Source organism: Prosopis cineraria, unplaced genomic scaffold, assembly GCF_029017545.1.
Source record: "Prosopis cineraria cultivar Desert tree isolate PC_DT_omini unplaced genomic scaffold, ASM2901754v1 PC6, whole genome shotgun sequence".
Taxonomy (NCBI): domain Eukaryota; kingdom Viridiplantae; phylum Streptophyta; class Magnoliopsida; order Fabales; family Fabaceae; genus Prosopis; species Prosopis cineraria.
The window spans coordinates 9,575,052-9,593,226 of NW_026555337.1; the positions used below are offsets into that span (position 1 = coordinate 9,575,052).

Below are 18,175 nucleotides of genomic sequence, written 5' to 3' on the forward strand. Positions count from 1 at the left end.
CATAGACTACCTTAAGATTTTGGGAGAATTTTAAATGAGAATTAGGGATGTGATTTAATTATTAATAAGTTTTAAAATTTTTTAACATTTCAATTCAAGAAATAAAAGTGTAAATACTTTTAATTTTAAAAAATTAAAGTATCTTTCACCTTTTATGTAAAATTGTTAATTGTTAGTTTTCTTACTTTACTTATTAATTTACCAATATCACTTATAAATTACATCCGTATCCGTATGTCAAGCAAGTAATAACATTAATTATTAATTTACTAATATCAGTTATAAATTACAAGACATGTTAGTACTTTATAAATGATGTTAGTAAATTAATAAGTAAAGTAAGTAATTTAACAATTAATATTACTGTTTATAATTGAACAATTGATGTTAAATTTATATAACTAGTGGCATGTTAACTTCTGTAATTTGCAACTCATGTTATTGAATTAATAAATAAAATAAAAAAATAATAATTAATAATTTTGTATAATAACTGGCCAAAAAAAATAAAATTTTAAATTTTTTTAAAATTTATTAATAATTGCATTACATTCCTGATTGTTATTTAAAATTGTCCCGAGCATTTTCGCTCCGGACTTGCATCTTCCATCTTCGCTGACCCGAGAGGTAGCAACTACGACGAGGGCATTTGGGTCATTTTATTTTTATCTTTCTTTCTTAGGTCGTACCAGGTCTTGCTTTCTAGGGGATTTTAACTAGCAATATCTCCTTTGTAATCTCAGACTAAAGGGGAAAAAAAACGTAAAACGAAAACGAGTAAAGTGAGAGAGGGTGAAGGGCCGCTTCCCATTCATTAGCAAAATGTAGATTAGGTGCCGTTTGAGAAGCAGACATCCGGGTTCAGCTTCACCCTCTTCTCTGTCTTTTTTTTTTTTTTCGGGGCCTGAGCTTCAACTTCATTTGCTAATTGCTTCCTTTACAGTTTTCGGGGTCTCCCACTTTTCTAATGCTCGCCTTCAATTCATTGTAAGCTCTTTCTCTGTCTCTTGTCTATTGGTGCTCTGTGTTTGTCTGTGCTCGAGTTAACCCAATTCGTCTCTTCTGCTGTGCTTCTCATGTTTGAACTTGAACGTTGCAGTTATAATAGTATTTTTGGTTTGGTGAATTTAGTGACAGTATGTGCCTTAACGCTGTTTCATCTTCAGAAGTTCTCTTAGTTTCAAATGGGCGCTGTTAGGGTCGATTCAACTGTAGTTTATTAGTCTGAATGGTTGATTTGCCCTATATTTCTCAGCATGGTATAGTGTTGTAGAGTCACTAGGGAGGTGAAATTTGGCTGTTTAATTTTTCAGCTTGACATTAGTAGTTGATTATATATCCAAATGCATAGAAACAGATGCATCAGCTTGCTGTCTATTGTGTGTTTCACAATTTATCTCATAATTTTTTTTTTTTTTTTTTGCATATAATCCTGTCAGAGGAATGTCTTCTTTACTCTCTTCCTTGAATCATACGTCAAACATTGATTCAAGGCCACTTTTGAGCAATGTGGTGGAATTCACTCATTATCCTCCAAGCCCACCAAAAGTGCATCATCAAATATCTGTGGCGAAGATTGTGACTCCCAAATTAGATTTTATTTGTTCATCTCAAAGGGTTTGCCCTGGGGAACTGCTTATTGCCGCTTATGATGGGGAGACATCTGGTGCTGGTGAGTATAATCAGTCAAAAGTCAGCGTTGGTTCATCTGAAAGGACAATATTGAACATTGGGAATGAAGTTGTTGGTTGTAGCGACTCTGTAGAAACTCTGGATAGCAAAATGCTTAGGGAGAGAATTCGACGGACAAAATAGGACTAGCTAACAAGGGAAAAGTGCCTTGGAACAAAGGGAGGAAGCACACCGCAGGTATTTAGAAATTACAAATGAATGTACATTGATGCTTGTTTTGGCTGGTTAATTGTGAACCACTGATATTACACATTAATGCAGAGACCCGGGAGCGAATCAAGCAAAGAACACTGGAGGCATTGAGAGACCCTAAGGTGAAGTCATGTAAGAATGATTGCAGTTTTTGGAACATGCCCTATCTTATAAATGTTGATAACAGCCTTACTAGTGCATGACAATTCTCTTAATTTTTTTTATTCTTGAACACTATAATGATTATCATTTTGATGTGTCAGATGACCTATGGTAACATTTTTCATCCCAAACAAAACAGATGAAGAAAAGAAAAAACATAAATGTTTTCTGCACTTTCTAATTCCTTTCTCTTGATTCATCAAGTAATTGGTATCATTTTTCCCCTATCTTGACACGTTTTCAGGTTCGGAACAAGATGTCTGAACATCCTCGCTCTCATAGGTAAAGATGCCTGTTATGTGTTGCATCTAATCATTTGTCTGTCTGCCTGCTTAAAGAAGAAAATAATCTCATACTGTAGAAAGATGTGTGCTTTATAATAGGTGAAGAAAAGATAAAAAAATAAGTGATTACATTGAACGTATAATGTTGGGCATCCATCATCTAGAAACAGTAAAGAGGAGGAGAATTACTACTTCAGCATTCAATACGGAAAAGAATGGGAAGTAGAAAGATATTGGGGATTGACTTTGGAGTTTGGACTAATATGTGAAAGTTGTATGTGTTCAGAAACATGCTGAAATAACATAGGCAATAAGCTTGCAAAATTGACGTTTCACTCTTCATTAGGTAGCTTACAAAAGCCGATGCAACTTGTTCAGATTAACAGTCTATTTAGTATTTTGCCAATTAACTCTGGGTTTGTTGGTTTTTGCCACTTGTCTGAATTGGAGTAATATGTGGCCTCATTTGTCAAACAATCTGCTTTTACCCTTTAAAGGATACATAGTGAGGATAGTAAATATAGCTTTTGATTTCTATCCTTGATAGTATCTTCTTATATCACATTTAATTTGTGTCTGCAAAATTTATTAGTTGTTAGATTTTTAGAGCCCTTTAAATAATGAAAACATTAAATTTTTAAAAGGAAAATTTATCTTAATATAATGTTTGAGCTCAATAGAAATCTTTTAATTGTTCTCAGTGCACCTGAAAGCCACTGGCATAATGAGTCTAAACTTAGCCTAATGGAATTTTGCACTTTATTGGCTTAGTTTTTTGACATGGATCTTAGGCTGAGCTTTAGCATGATGCGTAGTTTAATGCAGTCCATAACCGCATATTTCTCAATATCTATCAACCTCCCTGCAGTGATCAAATCAAGGCAAAAATAAGTTCTTCACTTAGATATGTTTGGCAAAAGCGCTTGAAATCAAAGAGATTGAAGGAGCAGTTTCTCCTTTCATGGGCACAAAGCATAGCAAATGGAGCTCGGAAAGGAGGAAGTGATGAAGAAGAGCTAGATTGGGATAGCTATGATAAGATAAAACAACAATTGCAGCACCATCAACTGCTATGGGATAAGCAAAAAGGAAAAGGAAAGCAGATTGCCATTGCTGGAGCAAAGAAATTCATGGAGTCATGGGCTACAACCATAGCCACAGCAGCTAAAAGGGGAGGGAAAGGTGAGCAAGAATTAGACTGGGATAGCTATGAAAAGATAGAACAGGAAATGGCTCTCCAGTATCAGCTTCAGCAATCTGCTGAAAAGGCAAAAGCAAATGAAATGGCAAGGATAAGAGCTGAGAGAGCAGCGCAGATAAGAGCAATAAAAAAGATGATGCTCACACAAAAGAAAAGAGAGCATGACGAGAGGGCTAAGGCTCCATGGAATATAAACGCTCAGTCACATGGAAAAGCAAAAGAAGTCAAAGGTGACTTAGAGGTTCCAGTAGATTTTACGCTTAACTCGAAACTAAAGGTAGGGCTTCAAATTTCCTCATTCATAGGCTATGTACACACAGGAGCACACACAAGAAACTTTGTAAAGGTAATTGAAAACTAGAATAACATGCTCATATGAAATATATATGGAAAAATGAACTTAGTAGTGGATTGTGTTGTTTATCTGTAAAGAATCGGACTTCTTCCTCGTACAAAAAGAAAAGGGGAAATTGATAGAAGTTCTTTATGTTTGTATGAGTTAAAAAAGAGAAAGTTCGGTAACTTGATTCCTATGTCATTTAGGAACTCTTATGTTCTCAATTAACATATCCTAAATATAGAACTGTTATATTGTGATAGTAAGGCTTGAAAAGAGAGGAAGAGATGCTGAGTAAATGGGTATTTATCTCGTGAATATGCACTGGTGGATGTGCTTGTTATATTTAAGTGAGGAAATTTTAGAAGAGCATCTCACATGTTTGTTGTGAGATTTTCCATTAGAGTTATGGCACATAAAATTCATTTGAAGGAATTGTTGTGATGGTTAGTTGGAGAAATTTTCTACATGACCTTATCACCCACATCTAAAGAATGCTACCTGTATTTGTCAAAGTTGTCATTTTTAAAGTCTGGTATATAATGCTCACAACTGCCTATTAATTAAGTAGAGCTATACCATGTATTCATTCATTTGAACGGATCCCTTGACCCTGTTGTTCTATGTTTGTAATGTGCCTCATTACTTCTACATTCTAACGATGCTGTGTTTGTCTTGTCTTTAGTTTTGCATAAGGGAGAGCACTAATGATCAAGAACATAGGGAAGGAAATGTTCTGAATTCCATTTTTCCAAACTCTAAGAAATTGGATCTGGAGCTCATCAAGAAGGAAAAAATGCGGAAGGAAATTTCGCTTGCAGATCAGATCCAAGCTGCTAGGAACAAGAAGGGCAAAATTCATTAAGGGTCTTCTATACCCAGATTATTCTACATGAGAGGTGAGATACATATTATATTTTGTATTTTGAAGATGACAATTAATAACTTTAAGTAGGACTCACAAATCTTTATTCATCTACCACTCCACATGAAGAGGGACTTCTCCATTTTGACTCGTTATTGGTACACAAGGCAAGAAAGTAAAAGTTAGCCATAGAGCTAACCAAAATGTTGAAACACAAGACTAATGCGATGTAAAACCCATGGACTTTGCAAGCTCAAGCCCTGACTCGCGTCCAAATAGCTTTTCCACAATAGTTAGTGCAAACTCCAAGGCTGTCCCTGGCCCTCTGCTGGTAATAAGGTTGCCATCAACTACAACCCTCTTTTCAACTTCACCCTGCTCTGATAACTTGTTGCTCAGGCCAGGAAAAGCCGTTGCTTTTTTGCCCTGCGTAAGAACCAAATATACAAGTTTGTTTTATTCGACAATAACACAAAACATTTAATTGTTAGAATGTTAAAGTGTAGATGGAGTTGAGTTAATGTAAGAAGTCTCGTATTAGATAAAAGTAAATTTAATAATTAATATATAATAAAGCAAAATAACTTATAAACTCAAGTTTTGTGGTTGAGTTAAAATGCAACGTTCCTTTCTTACTCTTTGCCTGCTTGCTATTTATTTTCTATAGTCTCTTCTATACGTTAATTTTAATCCTCCACTTGACAAATCATAATAAATCAATAATTGTCATTTTACCAAGATTTTCCATCAAAGTTAATCATATTATAAGTAGCTTCAGTTAATTAACGATTCGGTAAAAGTTATGCTCATAGTGATAAGAAGTTTTTTTTTTTTTTTGATACAATAGAGGGCAAGGCCTGGCAAAATAAATTGAAGAAGAGGGAATTGTGATTCCAGCATCTCACACAGTTCATAAGGCCCCTTAAATGAGATAGTGATAATAAGTTGATCCAGAAACGGACACACCTTGAGCAAGCCATGGGGCTCCAAAACTAAAGCCGGGGATGCACAAATTGCTCCATAATATTTGTTTGATTCTCTTTGCTTCTGAAGCAAGCTCACCAAGGTTTCTGAGTTTGCAAAAGCTTGAGCACCACCAGATCCACCCTGGAAGGTTCCCAAAAAAAAAAAAAATCAACCCAACTTCTAATGGCTGGCTAATAATCAGGTGCAAGTAAAGAAGGGCACTTACTGGCAACACTATAAGGTCATAAGATTGTTTTGCTGCCTCATCAAGGAGTAAATCTGCCTGTAATTTTACTCTATGAGAAGCTACAATGTCTAGTTTATCCTCAACAGAAGCAACTGTAACATTTACTTCAGCTCTTCGCAAAAAATCAATTATCATCACGGCTTCCATTTCTTCAGTGCCATTAGCAATGGGTACAAGAACCTAATTAAAGACAGTGGAAATTCAAGAACGTACAATATAATCAGTAGACACAAATCCAGCAAAAAGAATTCAAAATAAAACAGTCCTCCTTGGGTAATTAGTGAAGGTATGACCAGTTTGCAATGCTGATTGAATGCACGAAATCTCAAGGCCCAAACCTCACCTTTGGTGGATGATCAAATGTCCATTTTGTTGGGTTTAACTCAGTAAAAGTATATTCAGCACCGTGATTTGAACGCATGACCTGAAGTTGTCGTCACATAAAACCCATGAGAAAGACAATAAATTAATTAAACAACATAGTTGAAGAAAATGATGACAACATAAATATGAAAATATATCTTAAGCATTTTGGGTTAATCACGCCAATAAACCACAGCCAGTTAATTGGATTGATATAAGCCAAGTATACTTCATTCTTAAAACTAAAAAAAAGGGATAGTTCCATTTCCAATACATATATATATATATACATATATATATATATACATATATATATATTTTTGGGTATAAGGAGTTAATGACAGTATGATTTTTCATGTTTTTCTGTGAATGATAATCAGTAAAATTAGATTGTAAAGGACTGTTCACCAGTGGTCCAGCAATTTGACGAGCCTTTTGTTTTCCATATAACTGCTCAAGCAGTGCAATGGCGAACTCCATAGAAGTGCCAGGGCCACCACAAGTAACAAGTCTGCCATCCACCTGCACTCTTGATTCAACCGCGTCTGCATAAGCTGCCAGTTTTTCCATGAATGAAGGATAACCTGTTGCCTTTCAAATCACCACACGCACATCCATCAGTGGTATTAGGTAAAGTGGCTTAGATTGTTGGAAATAATATTATCACCGGCTGCTGATAACGACCAAAATTGTTAGAATATTTAAGCATAAGTAAACTTGAATTAATATAAAATTAAGCTTTATAATTAATATATAATATAGTGGAAGAACACTTTTTAAATTGAGATATGCTGTCATTCATCCCTTATATTGTCCGTTTGTTCTCTCTCCATTTGTAAGTGAGTACTGTTCGTAGTTTTGTGATAGAAATTGCTAATTTTGCGATAGGTATACAAGTATTTCCCAATTTATATGAGACTAAAGCGATCATCTAATTTTATATAAAATTTTAGTTTATTTTTTTAATTTTATAAAATATTTTTTAATCTTAATTATAATAATATTAGTTTTAAATGATTATATTTTTTTTGTCAATTATTTTTATTTTAAAAAATTAAATCTAATATGTCAACATGTAAAAGTATTGTTAATATTTAAAAGTTTAATATAAAAAAAATTATTAATGAAATTAATGCCGGCAAGCTACCGACCATATTGGTAAAAGACTCAAGATACTAGAGCAAAAATAAAAAAAAAAATGATGATGATGATGATGTTAGAATTAAATAACTGAAAAAATGCTTTATAAAATTAAAATAAAATCTCATGCAAAATTAAAAAATTAAGTATGTACTTTAGTTTTTATTAAAAAAAGTAATCTCTTTGTTTAATAATATAAGTTATTTTTAACCGAATTTCATCTTAATAAAACAGTTACTTACTTTTCTATTAATTTTATTTTTTCATATTTACCCATATTAAATGCCTCATAATAAATATAAAGTCATTATTAATAGAGATATTTTTAAAAAAATGATAATAATTATAACTTAAAAGACTAAAAATATTTTATATTTTTAAACATCAAACTCTTTAAAAAAATCTATATTTTTAAACGGAAAAAGTAATGATTTTTTTATTAGAATATTGATGTCCAGTGCCTGTTCCGTAATAATAAAGCGGTAAAGCTCTTCTATTAAGCATTTGCTATGTTGCATTTACAACTTCTATGGGATCTCCACACCTCTTGAGGGGGATTGGGATCCTTGACAAGTAAGGGATACCCTCGGTAGACACCAAAAAGAGAAGCAATGGATTTTCTAACCCACCAAGAAAATGGCCTTCAATCACTTTAAGAAGCAAATACCAAGTAACCCTTGGCTTGGTTTGATCACGGAGAAAAGTAAGAAATTAAAGCCGAGAGGTTGGAAACTGTTTTTTATTTTATTATTTTAAAAATTGATATTTTATAAAATATATATTAAAAAAAACAAGTAATTTCATATTTTTTGGTATTCTTTAAAATAATAATTTTAAAATACTTAAAAGATAGTTTTTGTTTTTTATTCTCCATAACAATATTTAATTTTTTTTAAAAAAATATTTTTAAAAGCACATTATTAAACATATTTTTTTATTTTAAAAAATAAAAAATTATTCTCAAAATAACAAGCCTATAAATTTTCGAAAGTAATAATTTTTTACTATTTTTTAATTTCTCTCCTAATTAAGCTATTATCTTTAACTGTTGTCATATATAGGACAAAAATGCGGAACAGAGAGCTAACTTATACCTTGAGTCCCGTGAGCAAGCCCCACGGTCCAAGCACCGCGGCGGGGGCGGCACAAGCCGCCTCGTAAAGCCGTCCATCTGCAGCGTGCTTCTTCACCAAGCTTTCTAGACCTCCACAGTCTCTCAGATTATCTACCCCCGGTAGCCCTCCCTTAGTTTGGGGGAAAAATAAAAGATGAGTCAGTATGAAATCAATTAAGGAGTAACCACCAATGAAGGCTCAAGTACAAGAGAGAGTAAGGATATAAGCTGTCAAAGCTCCAATGAGACAGCTTTGTATGCTTGCAGAACGAGAGAGAGAAGCCTATACAGGCAGAACAATGAGGTGGAAGACGTTATTAGCAACATCAGAAACCAAAGCATCAGCGATGATCTTGATGCCGATCATGGCTTCAGCAAGAAGCTGTTTCCCGACAGTAGCAACGGTAACATCAGCTCCGGATCGTCGCAGAACGTCGATGGTGATGATAGCCTCTATAGGCTCAGTGCCATCGGCAATGGGGACCAAAACCTTACAGTTTATTTAGCATCATTAGAAAAAAAAGACTTGTCAATTCAAGCAGATAGCACAGTTTCAGATGGAGAAGATAGCATCAACTGGTTGCTTACCTTGGGGCCAGTGCAAGCCATGACTGAGGTACTGAGGAGAATTTGCTTCAAGTTGCAGCTAGCACTTACCTCTCAGACCTCACCTATGCTCTTGTGCTTTTATAGTTGCTTTGCCCGGTTGAGTCATACATCCTCTTTTTAATTTTTTTAATATCAGACAAATTTTTAAAATTTTTATTCTTAATATAAAGTAAAAATGGAATAATTAATTATTTTATTAATTTTAATCGTGGTTTATTTATTATGGTTTAGATTCATAGATAAAAAAATGTTTTTGTTAAATCTTGTATACAACAATTTAAGATGGTTATTAATTATAAAAGATATACTTTCTCCATTCTAAATTATGAGACACTTTTAGATAGAAATTCACATATCAATAAATCTTATTAAATATACTTTATAACTTTATCTTTTCAAAATAAAAATATAAATTTTTAAAAATGTCCATCATTTAATATATTAAAAAAGGAATGGATGAAAATTAATTATAAAAGAGAGAAAGGGTGAGATTAAAATTGATACATTTAATGAAACTTTAATCTACCCAAAGTGTCTTATATTTTGAGACAGAAATTTTTTTTTAAAAGGTCCTATAATTTAGGACAAAGGGAGTACAACTAAAAAGTAACATAATTTTCAACAATTTTAAAGATATATATAACTATTACTTCTTAATAAACACAAAATTAGTTAAATTTATCTTATATTAATGACCGAATTAAATATATATTCTCTGTTTAATATTAAAAGATATTTTTATATATGTAAAGTGTTATGTAAAAAAATGTAAAGTCTTTTAGATCTTTCAAAGTGTATAATAATTTTTTAAAAAAATCTTAATATTAAACGAAGAGAGTAATATATTTCACACGATTACCGTCCCAGAAATTTTAGTATTTAAAACATGGGGGCAATACACACATATTTTATAGAACATTATAACTATTATTATCAAATATCGAGAGTTATTTATATAAGTCTACATATAAAATTAAAATCCCCACTACCTATAATGCAGGTGCGTCACAAATCAAACCCCATAAATTTAAAATGATTTTTAATCTTAGTCACCTTAATCATTTTTGTTAAAAAGGGTGTACTAATGTCTTTTCGGGGATATCGGATAAAATTGAAATAATATAGAAAAAATTAGCATGGTTTGGTTTCTATATGTAAGGACGACATGCACAAGTCGAATAAAAAAAGGCGTAGTAATATCCAAATTAATAGTCAAACCAAGCTAAAAGTCTTGACATCTTTTGGCCATGTGCGCTGGTAAAGTATTGCTTACTTTTCATACATACACACATTAAAGTAAAATTTATTTTAATACATGTTTGAAAATACACTCATCTTCGTCAAGACATGGTCTGATGATCGGTGAAAATAGCACAAGTTCACAAGTTCGATTTTAAGTCTTATGAATGCAAAACAAAATATATTTAAAAATGTTATTTTTAATTTAGACTTGATAATATTTAAATATAATTTAATATAATAATTATACTAAAAAAATTTAACGTGAGAATAGTGTATTTTTAAAAGTTTTAAACCACTCATTTTCAACATATTTACAAACATAGCTTATACAAATATTAACACTTTCGCTTGACCTTGGAAAACTTATAAACCAACCCCTTTTTTTCAATTGAATCCAAAATATATTAGATTTTCAATCATCCATGAATATATCTTTAATTTATCAATACACACACATACACAAAATAAAATAAAATCAATAACAAATTCTACTAGTATGTATTACTCATTCTGTTTAAAAATATAATACACTTTTTGAGGAGTTAAACATGTAAAAATGCAAAATATTTTTACTATTTTAAAGTGTTATTATTTTTTTTTTGAAAAATGCCCTTAATAAATAACTAGTCAACCATTTATCTTTAAGTGAGATATTTATTAAATAATGATGAATATAAAAAATAGTACAAGCTAAGTTTAAAGACAATTAATTGATTTATTGAAAAGTAAAATTTAATTAAAAATGTTTTATATTTTTAATGAAGGAAGTGTTAGCATTATTAATTTTTCAAACTCCATACGAGAAATTGCGTTTAAGTCAAGCAAATCAAGGCTTAAAACAATACATTTTTCATTGAATTCTTTGAATCTAAAATAACCTATGCGTATTATTTATGGATAAAATATTTACTATTTATTTTATACTGTATCAATACATGGAGAAACTTTCAGGCTAGTTGCAGTTCAACAGTACTTGGTTGAAGTTATTTGGAGTCATATGGTAAAGGAAAATTATTAAATATTCCAAAAGTGTCATGTAATGTGTGCTATGCTATTAAGATGAGGAGAAACAATTTAAACGAAATAGATTAACTAGATGAGTGGACAAAATCACGTGGGAAGAGAGAATATTTATGAAGAATTGATGAATTGAACATTTACATTACGTCCAATGTGCATGAAAAACACATACTCTCCCCATCCCTATATATAAAATATTTTTTAAAAATTTATTTTATCTTTAAATATAAAAGGTGTTAATAAAATTTTTGAGTAATTATACAATTTTACTCTTATCTTAAAAAATAAAATAAAATATTAATTATATGTTTTATCTACTACTATTATAATATTAATTATAATATTATTAAAGATAAAATTAAAAAATTATTATATTTTTATGTGAGTTTAATTAAATAACAAATTTTTATTAACATGTGAGATTTAATTAAAAATATTTTATATATAAAGATAGAAGGAGTAATTTCGAACTTGACATGCCAGTGTCAACCTAACAACCAGCTAACCCCATTTATACTGTGCATTTCATTGGGCGAGAAACATATAAGGAGGGTCTAACAGGCCAAATAATAATATAAAAGAAATATTTCATATGAAACTTGAATTCTTAATTTCATTTAAAAAAACTCTTTTTGATCAGTGTTATAAAATATTTTTAATCAAATTACACCTTCAATAAATTAGTTAATTATCTTTAAAATTATATTTTTTTATATTTATATTTATTTAATAGGGCATTCCAATTAGAAAATCTTATTGAAAATACCTCTTAATTAAGAGTTTTTTTAAAAAATTATTAATTACATATTAAAAACTAAAAATATATTATACTTTTGAGCACAGTGTTGTTAAAAAATATCGTACAATATTAAAAAAATGCATATCATACTTAACCTAACTACTATTGGCAATACTTATCGAGTAAATGTTTTGAATTCAAATTTTGTAAGCAGAAAAAAATTATACGAAGCCTGAGAGAACTTTACACCAATGTGGTTTGACTAGTCAATTTAATCATGTAAATGAAAAATATTTTTGAAGACCGAAAATAAAATTTGAATATTTAATAATTAAATCGTTTGACCTGCTTCATAATTAAATTACTTGTATATCTATAGGAAAAGTTGTGTACATAACACGAGGGATATAAATAGATGAAAATAAATACTAAGAAAATGAGTCCATATATAGTTCTATTGCTTTATTCTATCCTATCCCTTTATAGTTAAATTCATGACTTCAAAGTATCCAATTTATTTAATAACTTAATTTAATTCCAATTTTGGCACTTTCTTTTCACACAAAAAAATATTGTCATTCTTCAATTTTATTTAGTTTTAATTTAGTCTTAAGGCTTTATTATTAAAATGAAATAAAGAATAAAGATAAAGTTTCAAATAAAATTAAATAAACGAAGGTATATAATTCGGTCGAATTTTTTTAATAAAATAAAATCATTCCGAAGCTCGTAGTAATAGTAGAAAATAGTCCTTGGCAGTGTGGTCGTGTCGCAAGAGGAGGAGGCACCCAACGTGCAACACAGATCCCTGAAGACTTCGTAAAATCAGACGCACGCCAAAAGGCCGACAATGTCATTTTTTCGCGCGAGTATTCACGTTGGGAGTTCACAAGCCAAGGGCACTGGACAGCAGCGGCGGAGACAGGAGACCAGCTGGGAAAAAAAAAAATTCAGGTGAGGACCTTTGATCAAATATTTGTGACCTTTGATCCCAAAAAAAAAAAAAAAAAGAATCTCAAAATTTTTGAAATTTTACTGAAAGCCCCATACGGAATTGAAATTACATTTGTGATGAAAATGATAAAATTACCCTCATTTAAATGAACAATATATAATATAGGAATAAACTCACTTGATTTCATTTCAAGTATTGATTTCATGATAAGACGTCTGATTTATTCCCATACTGTATATTGTTCATTTATTTATGAAATATTGTCTATTTCTCTACTTCACTTGTTTATGGCTCTTGGAATGAAATCAAGTGAAAATAATACTATAAACAAGTGAAGTAGGAAAACGGACAATATTCTGTAAATAAATAAATAATATATAATATAGAAACGAACAAATCGTTTATGTTGTTCATTTAAATGACGGTAATTTTATCATTTCTGTCACAAATTTAAAATAAATTCCATGCAAGGCCCTTCAGAAAAATTTCAAAAATATTGAGGTCCTCTTTTTTATTATGTTGGGTCAAGAGTCTTCACCTAAAATTTTTCCTTATAAAAACCTTAAGACATTAAATAAATTCTCTTTCAATTCTATAATAATCTTTTATGCATGTCTAACTGTTTCAATAGTTTGAAAATATAATTATCATAAGATTTATTTATTTTTAATAAAATAATTTTATAATTGCTCTTAAAGTATTGATATTATTTAATTTTGCTTTTATTTTATATTTAATGAAAGAATTATTACTAACGAATTTTGTTAAACATTACAATAAAAGTTCCAAGATTTTAATATATATTATAAAATTATTTATCCAAAATTTAAGAGGTTATGGCTATGATATGTTATTCTAGAAAAAAATTAATTTTTTTCATAATAATTAAGCTATTGAGATTTATTATATAAATTATTTTTACTATGATATATTTAAATTTTATCAACATCAAGAATTCATGAGTCATGACAATTGAGTATTATTATTGTATTGATATATTTATTTATTACAAATATCAATTGAAAAAAATTAAATAATACATTTAATAAAGCAAGTAATATAGATTTTTAGACTGAATATATATATATATATATATATATAATTGTATATAAATATACTCTATATGTTAAAATATTTATGTTATGTCAGTACTATATATAAATTTAATTTTCTTATACAATTATCATATATGCTTTATTATTTCGGTACTCTGCTTAACAGGATCATTCAGATTGAGTCAAAACAAAATTTTTCTCCCCAAAAACTCTATCATCAATATTGCTACATTTGTAAAATTCAAATTAATTTTTTTTAATTAAACTAGTATGACCCCATTACCAAATTGAGGATTTAAATTTGATAAGTAGTTTAAGTATATTCAATTAGTGTTTCAATTATAATTATTAAAATATATTTCTCTTCAAAAATTTAAAGCAATTTTATGACTAAATCACTCTTTATTTATGTTGTCCCTTCACAAAATTTGGGATTTGATATTTTATAAATATTACATAATAAAATCTTGATAGCCATGTGATTGCAATTAAATTAAATAATTATTAATATTAAGATACTCATTAAATAAGTGGGTGGATGAAATCAAAAGGCTACATAGACATTGACATTTGACAGTGATGCATCTAATTTGGACAAGTTTTCAAGGCGAATAAACATTTTCCTGTAAATGCTTTCACAAATTATTGAACCAACGTGTAAAAGCTGGGCAAGAACCAAATGTTCCGTTTTTATGCATCCGGATCGATTTAGCATTTAAGAATGAACTTGTTCCCAGTCGAGGAATGTTTGTTTAGTGTAAAAATTTTCAAGTAAACAATTAAAGTTGCCTTTGTTGATCTACTCTTAACTTCAAGTTCGAAATAATCATGAGGTTAATCAAAACATTATACAATTTTAAACAAAAAGAGTTTCAAGTTTTCACAATTTAAAATATTACAGTTAACTTTCACTGTCTACAAATTAAAGTTAAAAACATATATAAAAGTATGAGATTATAAAGAAGTCTGCAGTTGCAAAGTAATTGAAAATAACAAAACTATATCAAAAACAGAGGTGGGTTGTGGCTCAATACAAACGTGTTGAGGCTTGTTACCTCCTCAATGCATGGCATAAAATTTAATAACAGAGCTATCACATGACAATTTTTGGGACAAACTTTTAATGAGCTACATTTCTCCGTTTGATGTTCAATAGAGACAATCTAAATATTTATAGAAAGCTTTCTCCTAATTTTAACTAATGGCATTGATTTCACAACCAAATCATTTTTAAATTAAAAATTAGACACCCATTACAAAATTAACTGATTTTCCACGATAAACCGTGCCCAAGTCACAATTTAAGTGCCCAAAATTTATACCAACATTTAGACCACACTCAAAGGATGTACAACACACCACCGCCAATCAATAATATATAAATCAACCTTTTAATCACAAAACATGAGGGGGAGAAAAATTCTCATAAATCAACAAAATAATCATTATAATCAATCAATTACACAACTCCTTACTTGTACTAATATTTTAACCATAACTAAACTTCACAATTACATAACATATAGCCCAGGGCACAAAATACACAATTCAGTCATATTCTCATAATAATACAAGCAGTTAAAATAAATCACATGTAAACCTAGTTGGTAGTTAACAAATCAAAATACACATAATTAAACTATAAGGTCTACTAGTAGGATTTACACAAAATCTTGTACCTTCGATCATTTTCTCTAATCTTGGTCCAATGAGCTACTCCTTGAAATATTGAAGAATGAAAGGTGAGTACAACTACTCAGTAACCAAGATCAATCTAGCCTATGTAATTGCATATCAATTAATTATAGATGCAAATGACAACTATAATCATTTTGCCAACAAGTTAGATTTCCAAAAGTTTGTCCCGACAGTAAAACTAACAATCATGTGGCACAGAGTAGTATTTATTTTTTCATAACACGTACAAACACATATACATGCAGGGTAGCAATAATAACAACTATGTGCCCTATAAAAGTAACGCCGAACTATAATAATAACCACATGGCTTGAAATATGAAATGCTTGATCAGTACCAATCTTATACCCCCTTGATACCTTTGACATAAAACTAATGGCTATTTAATGGCTATGTCCAGAATTCGGACTAATCAAGCCTTCTACTCAGAAGAAGTAGCCTGACCAAGGCTATCTCACTCACTTACAATCTATAATTTTCATTGATACTAATAATCATGGGGTGTCATAACCCTAATATAGCCCTCTCATGAACTAGTGGAGATTAGTTAGATTTGAGTTTCTTAAAGAATAAGTGGGATAGTCCCTAATCAACTAAGGGATAGTGGCCACCTCCTAGTTCCAATGGTCGATGTTAAACTAGTTTTTGATTCCAACAATAAACCGCCACTACCATGTGAATTTAATAAATCTACTTCTCTTTCTATAGAAGAACTCCTGCCATAAATGATTATGCCATGCACATCAAGTCATCAACATATAGCATGCGAACTCGCATCATTTCTAGCATGCAAATTTATTTTCATCACAATATGCTCAACACTTACAACATAGTACACAACCTACATAATCCCATCCTCAAATCTCTTCTTTTGTTATGCGTAAACATAATAAATTATCATTTTTTGTCATCTCATTAACATAAATTCAAACACATCAAAACTTGCCAATATTTACACCAAATATAAATTTACAAATATTTGCTAAGTTTCAAATCCTTTTCTTTAACATATAATCAATTAATATACGAGAGTATAAACCAAATTCTCTTAGTTAACTCAAACTTTTTAAAAGTCAAAAGTTTACCCTTCAAAACACAAACTTCTAAAGTTTTTCAAGCTTGAATAGTGTCAAATTGATTAATCTGCAATTCAACCACAAGGATAGTCATCAATATTCTTATTTAAATGATTTCTAACACTCTATCTCATCATTCCCAACTCACTAAAATCACCAACTCACTTTTGAACGTACCTATTTGGTTTATTATTTTTCTCTAATTTATATTGTCATTGATAAACCATTAAACCATCAATAATGGCTATTAAATGCTCTCAACAACCCTTATTATGACCCAAATTTGGCCATTAATGACCTCTAACCACCAATAGTGTATAAAACTATTATTATTGAGTTTAAATAGCCTAAACCGCTCTCATTAACTTTATTTTAGTTAATGAGTTTAGACCAAAAATTCATATGGATTGAAAATTATTTTTTTTATTCAAACCTTAATTTAAATCCTTATGAAAATGAAAGAGAAATGGGGAAAAGGAGTCTAGAAGCCTTACCTTACGTGTAGGATGGCTTGAAATTGCTCCTCAACCTTCAAATTGCAAACCCTAGTAGAGCAAATCCTCAGTCCTTCATCTCTATTTATTTCTTTCCCACTCTATCACAATCTTATTTCTATAGATTTTTGACCATGTGGGGATGTGCACGCACCATGTGTTGGACTCATGGCACAAAGAGGTCTCTCCTTTATGAATGGTCACTTTTGCACCACGGCATATGTGCTGCATGCCGTGGCATGTGGCACAAAAACTCCTTCTTTATATTTTAGGGTTGAAACCACAATCAAAATTATTTGTTAGATCCCTCTGACCATACATCACATCAATACATTTAATTATCCATAATTAGGCTTAATTAATTCGATTTAAATTTCTAGGATGTTACATTTAATAAATTAAAAGAAAACAACAAATTAATTTTATTTACAAAAATATAATTACTTCCTTCTATTTGTATATTCTCTTGAAAAATATTGGAGCAAAACTCGTTAACAATTTCACTTCTTTGGTTGAAAAAGGTATCTCCTGTCTTTTCTCTTTTTTTCTTTGACAATCTTAGCGTACTCACTCCTTTATTCCTTCAACATATTCTTCTAGGCTTCCCTCACAATTTTATCTTCCTATAAATTTTCTTAAATTAATATCATTTTCTCTTTCTTGCCTACCTAAGAATCCTGCTTAAAACTCATGTAAAGACCTTAAACTTCCCTTTCCCTGGTT

At 30.3% G+C, this 18,175-nt stretch overlaps 2 protein-coding genes across 9 annotated transcripts; one reads left to right on the plus strand and one right to left on the minus strand.

Annotated features, from left to right (window-relative positions):
- The first annotated feature begins 753 nt into the window (after positions 1-753).
- On the plus strand, positions 754-5,602 carry LOC129314355 (uncharacterized). 7 transcript variants are annotated; one of them, XM_054957777.1, is made up of 7 exons: positions 754-859; positions 944-987; positions 1,440-1,869; positions 1,954-2,006; positions 2,291-2,328; positions 3,199-3,808; positions 4,554-4,883. In XM_054957777.1, exons 5-7 carry the CDS (start codon positions 2,303-2,305, stop codon positions 4,731-4,733), a joined length of 816 nt encoding a protein of 271 aa, XP_054813752.1. In that variant the 5' UTR covers positions 754-859; positions 944-987; positions 1,440-1,869; positions 1,954-2,006; positions 2,291-2,302; the 3' UTR covers positions 4,734-4,883. The 7 variants fall into 7 exon arrangements, with proteins under 7 accessions (XP_054813752.1, XP_054813751.1, XP_054813750.1 ...); XM_054957776.1 differs by adding an exon at positions 5,581-5,602 and having other exon boundaries at positions 759-987; positions 4,554-4,767; XM_054957775.1 differs by having other exon boundaries at positions 759-987; positions 4,554-4,767; positions 4,863-4,979.
- Positions 4,703-9,219, minus strand: LOC129314354 (protein DJ-1 homolog B-like). Of its 2 annotated transcripts, XM_054957772.1 has the most exons (8): positions 9,152-9,219; positions 8,853-9,053; positions 8,544-8,693; positions 6,718-6,900; positions 6,290-6,370; positions 5,926-6,126; positions 5,700-5,840; positions 4,703-5,159 (listed from the first exon to the last, which is right to left on the minus strand). In XM_054957772.1, exons 1-8 carry the CDS (start codon positions 9,170-9,172, stop codon positions 4,953-4,955), a joined length of 1,185 nt encoding a protein of 394 aa, XP_054813747.1. In that variant the 5' UTR covers positions 9,173-9,219; the 3' UTR covers positions 4,703-4,952. The 2 variants fall into 2 exon arrangements, with proteins under 2 accessions (XP_054813747.1, XP_054813748.1); XM_054957773.1 differs by lacking the exon at positions 8,853-9,053 and having other exon boundaries at positions 9,152-9,202.
- Positions 9,220-18,175: the final 8,956 nt, after the last annotated feature.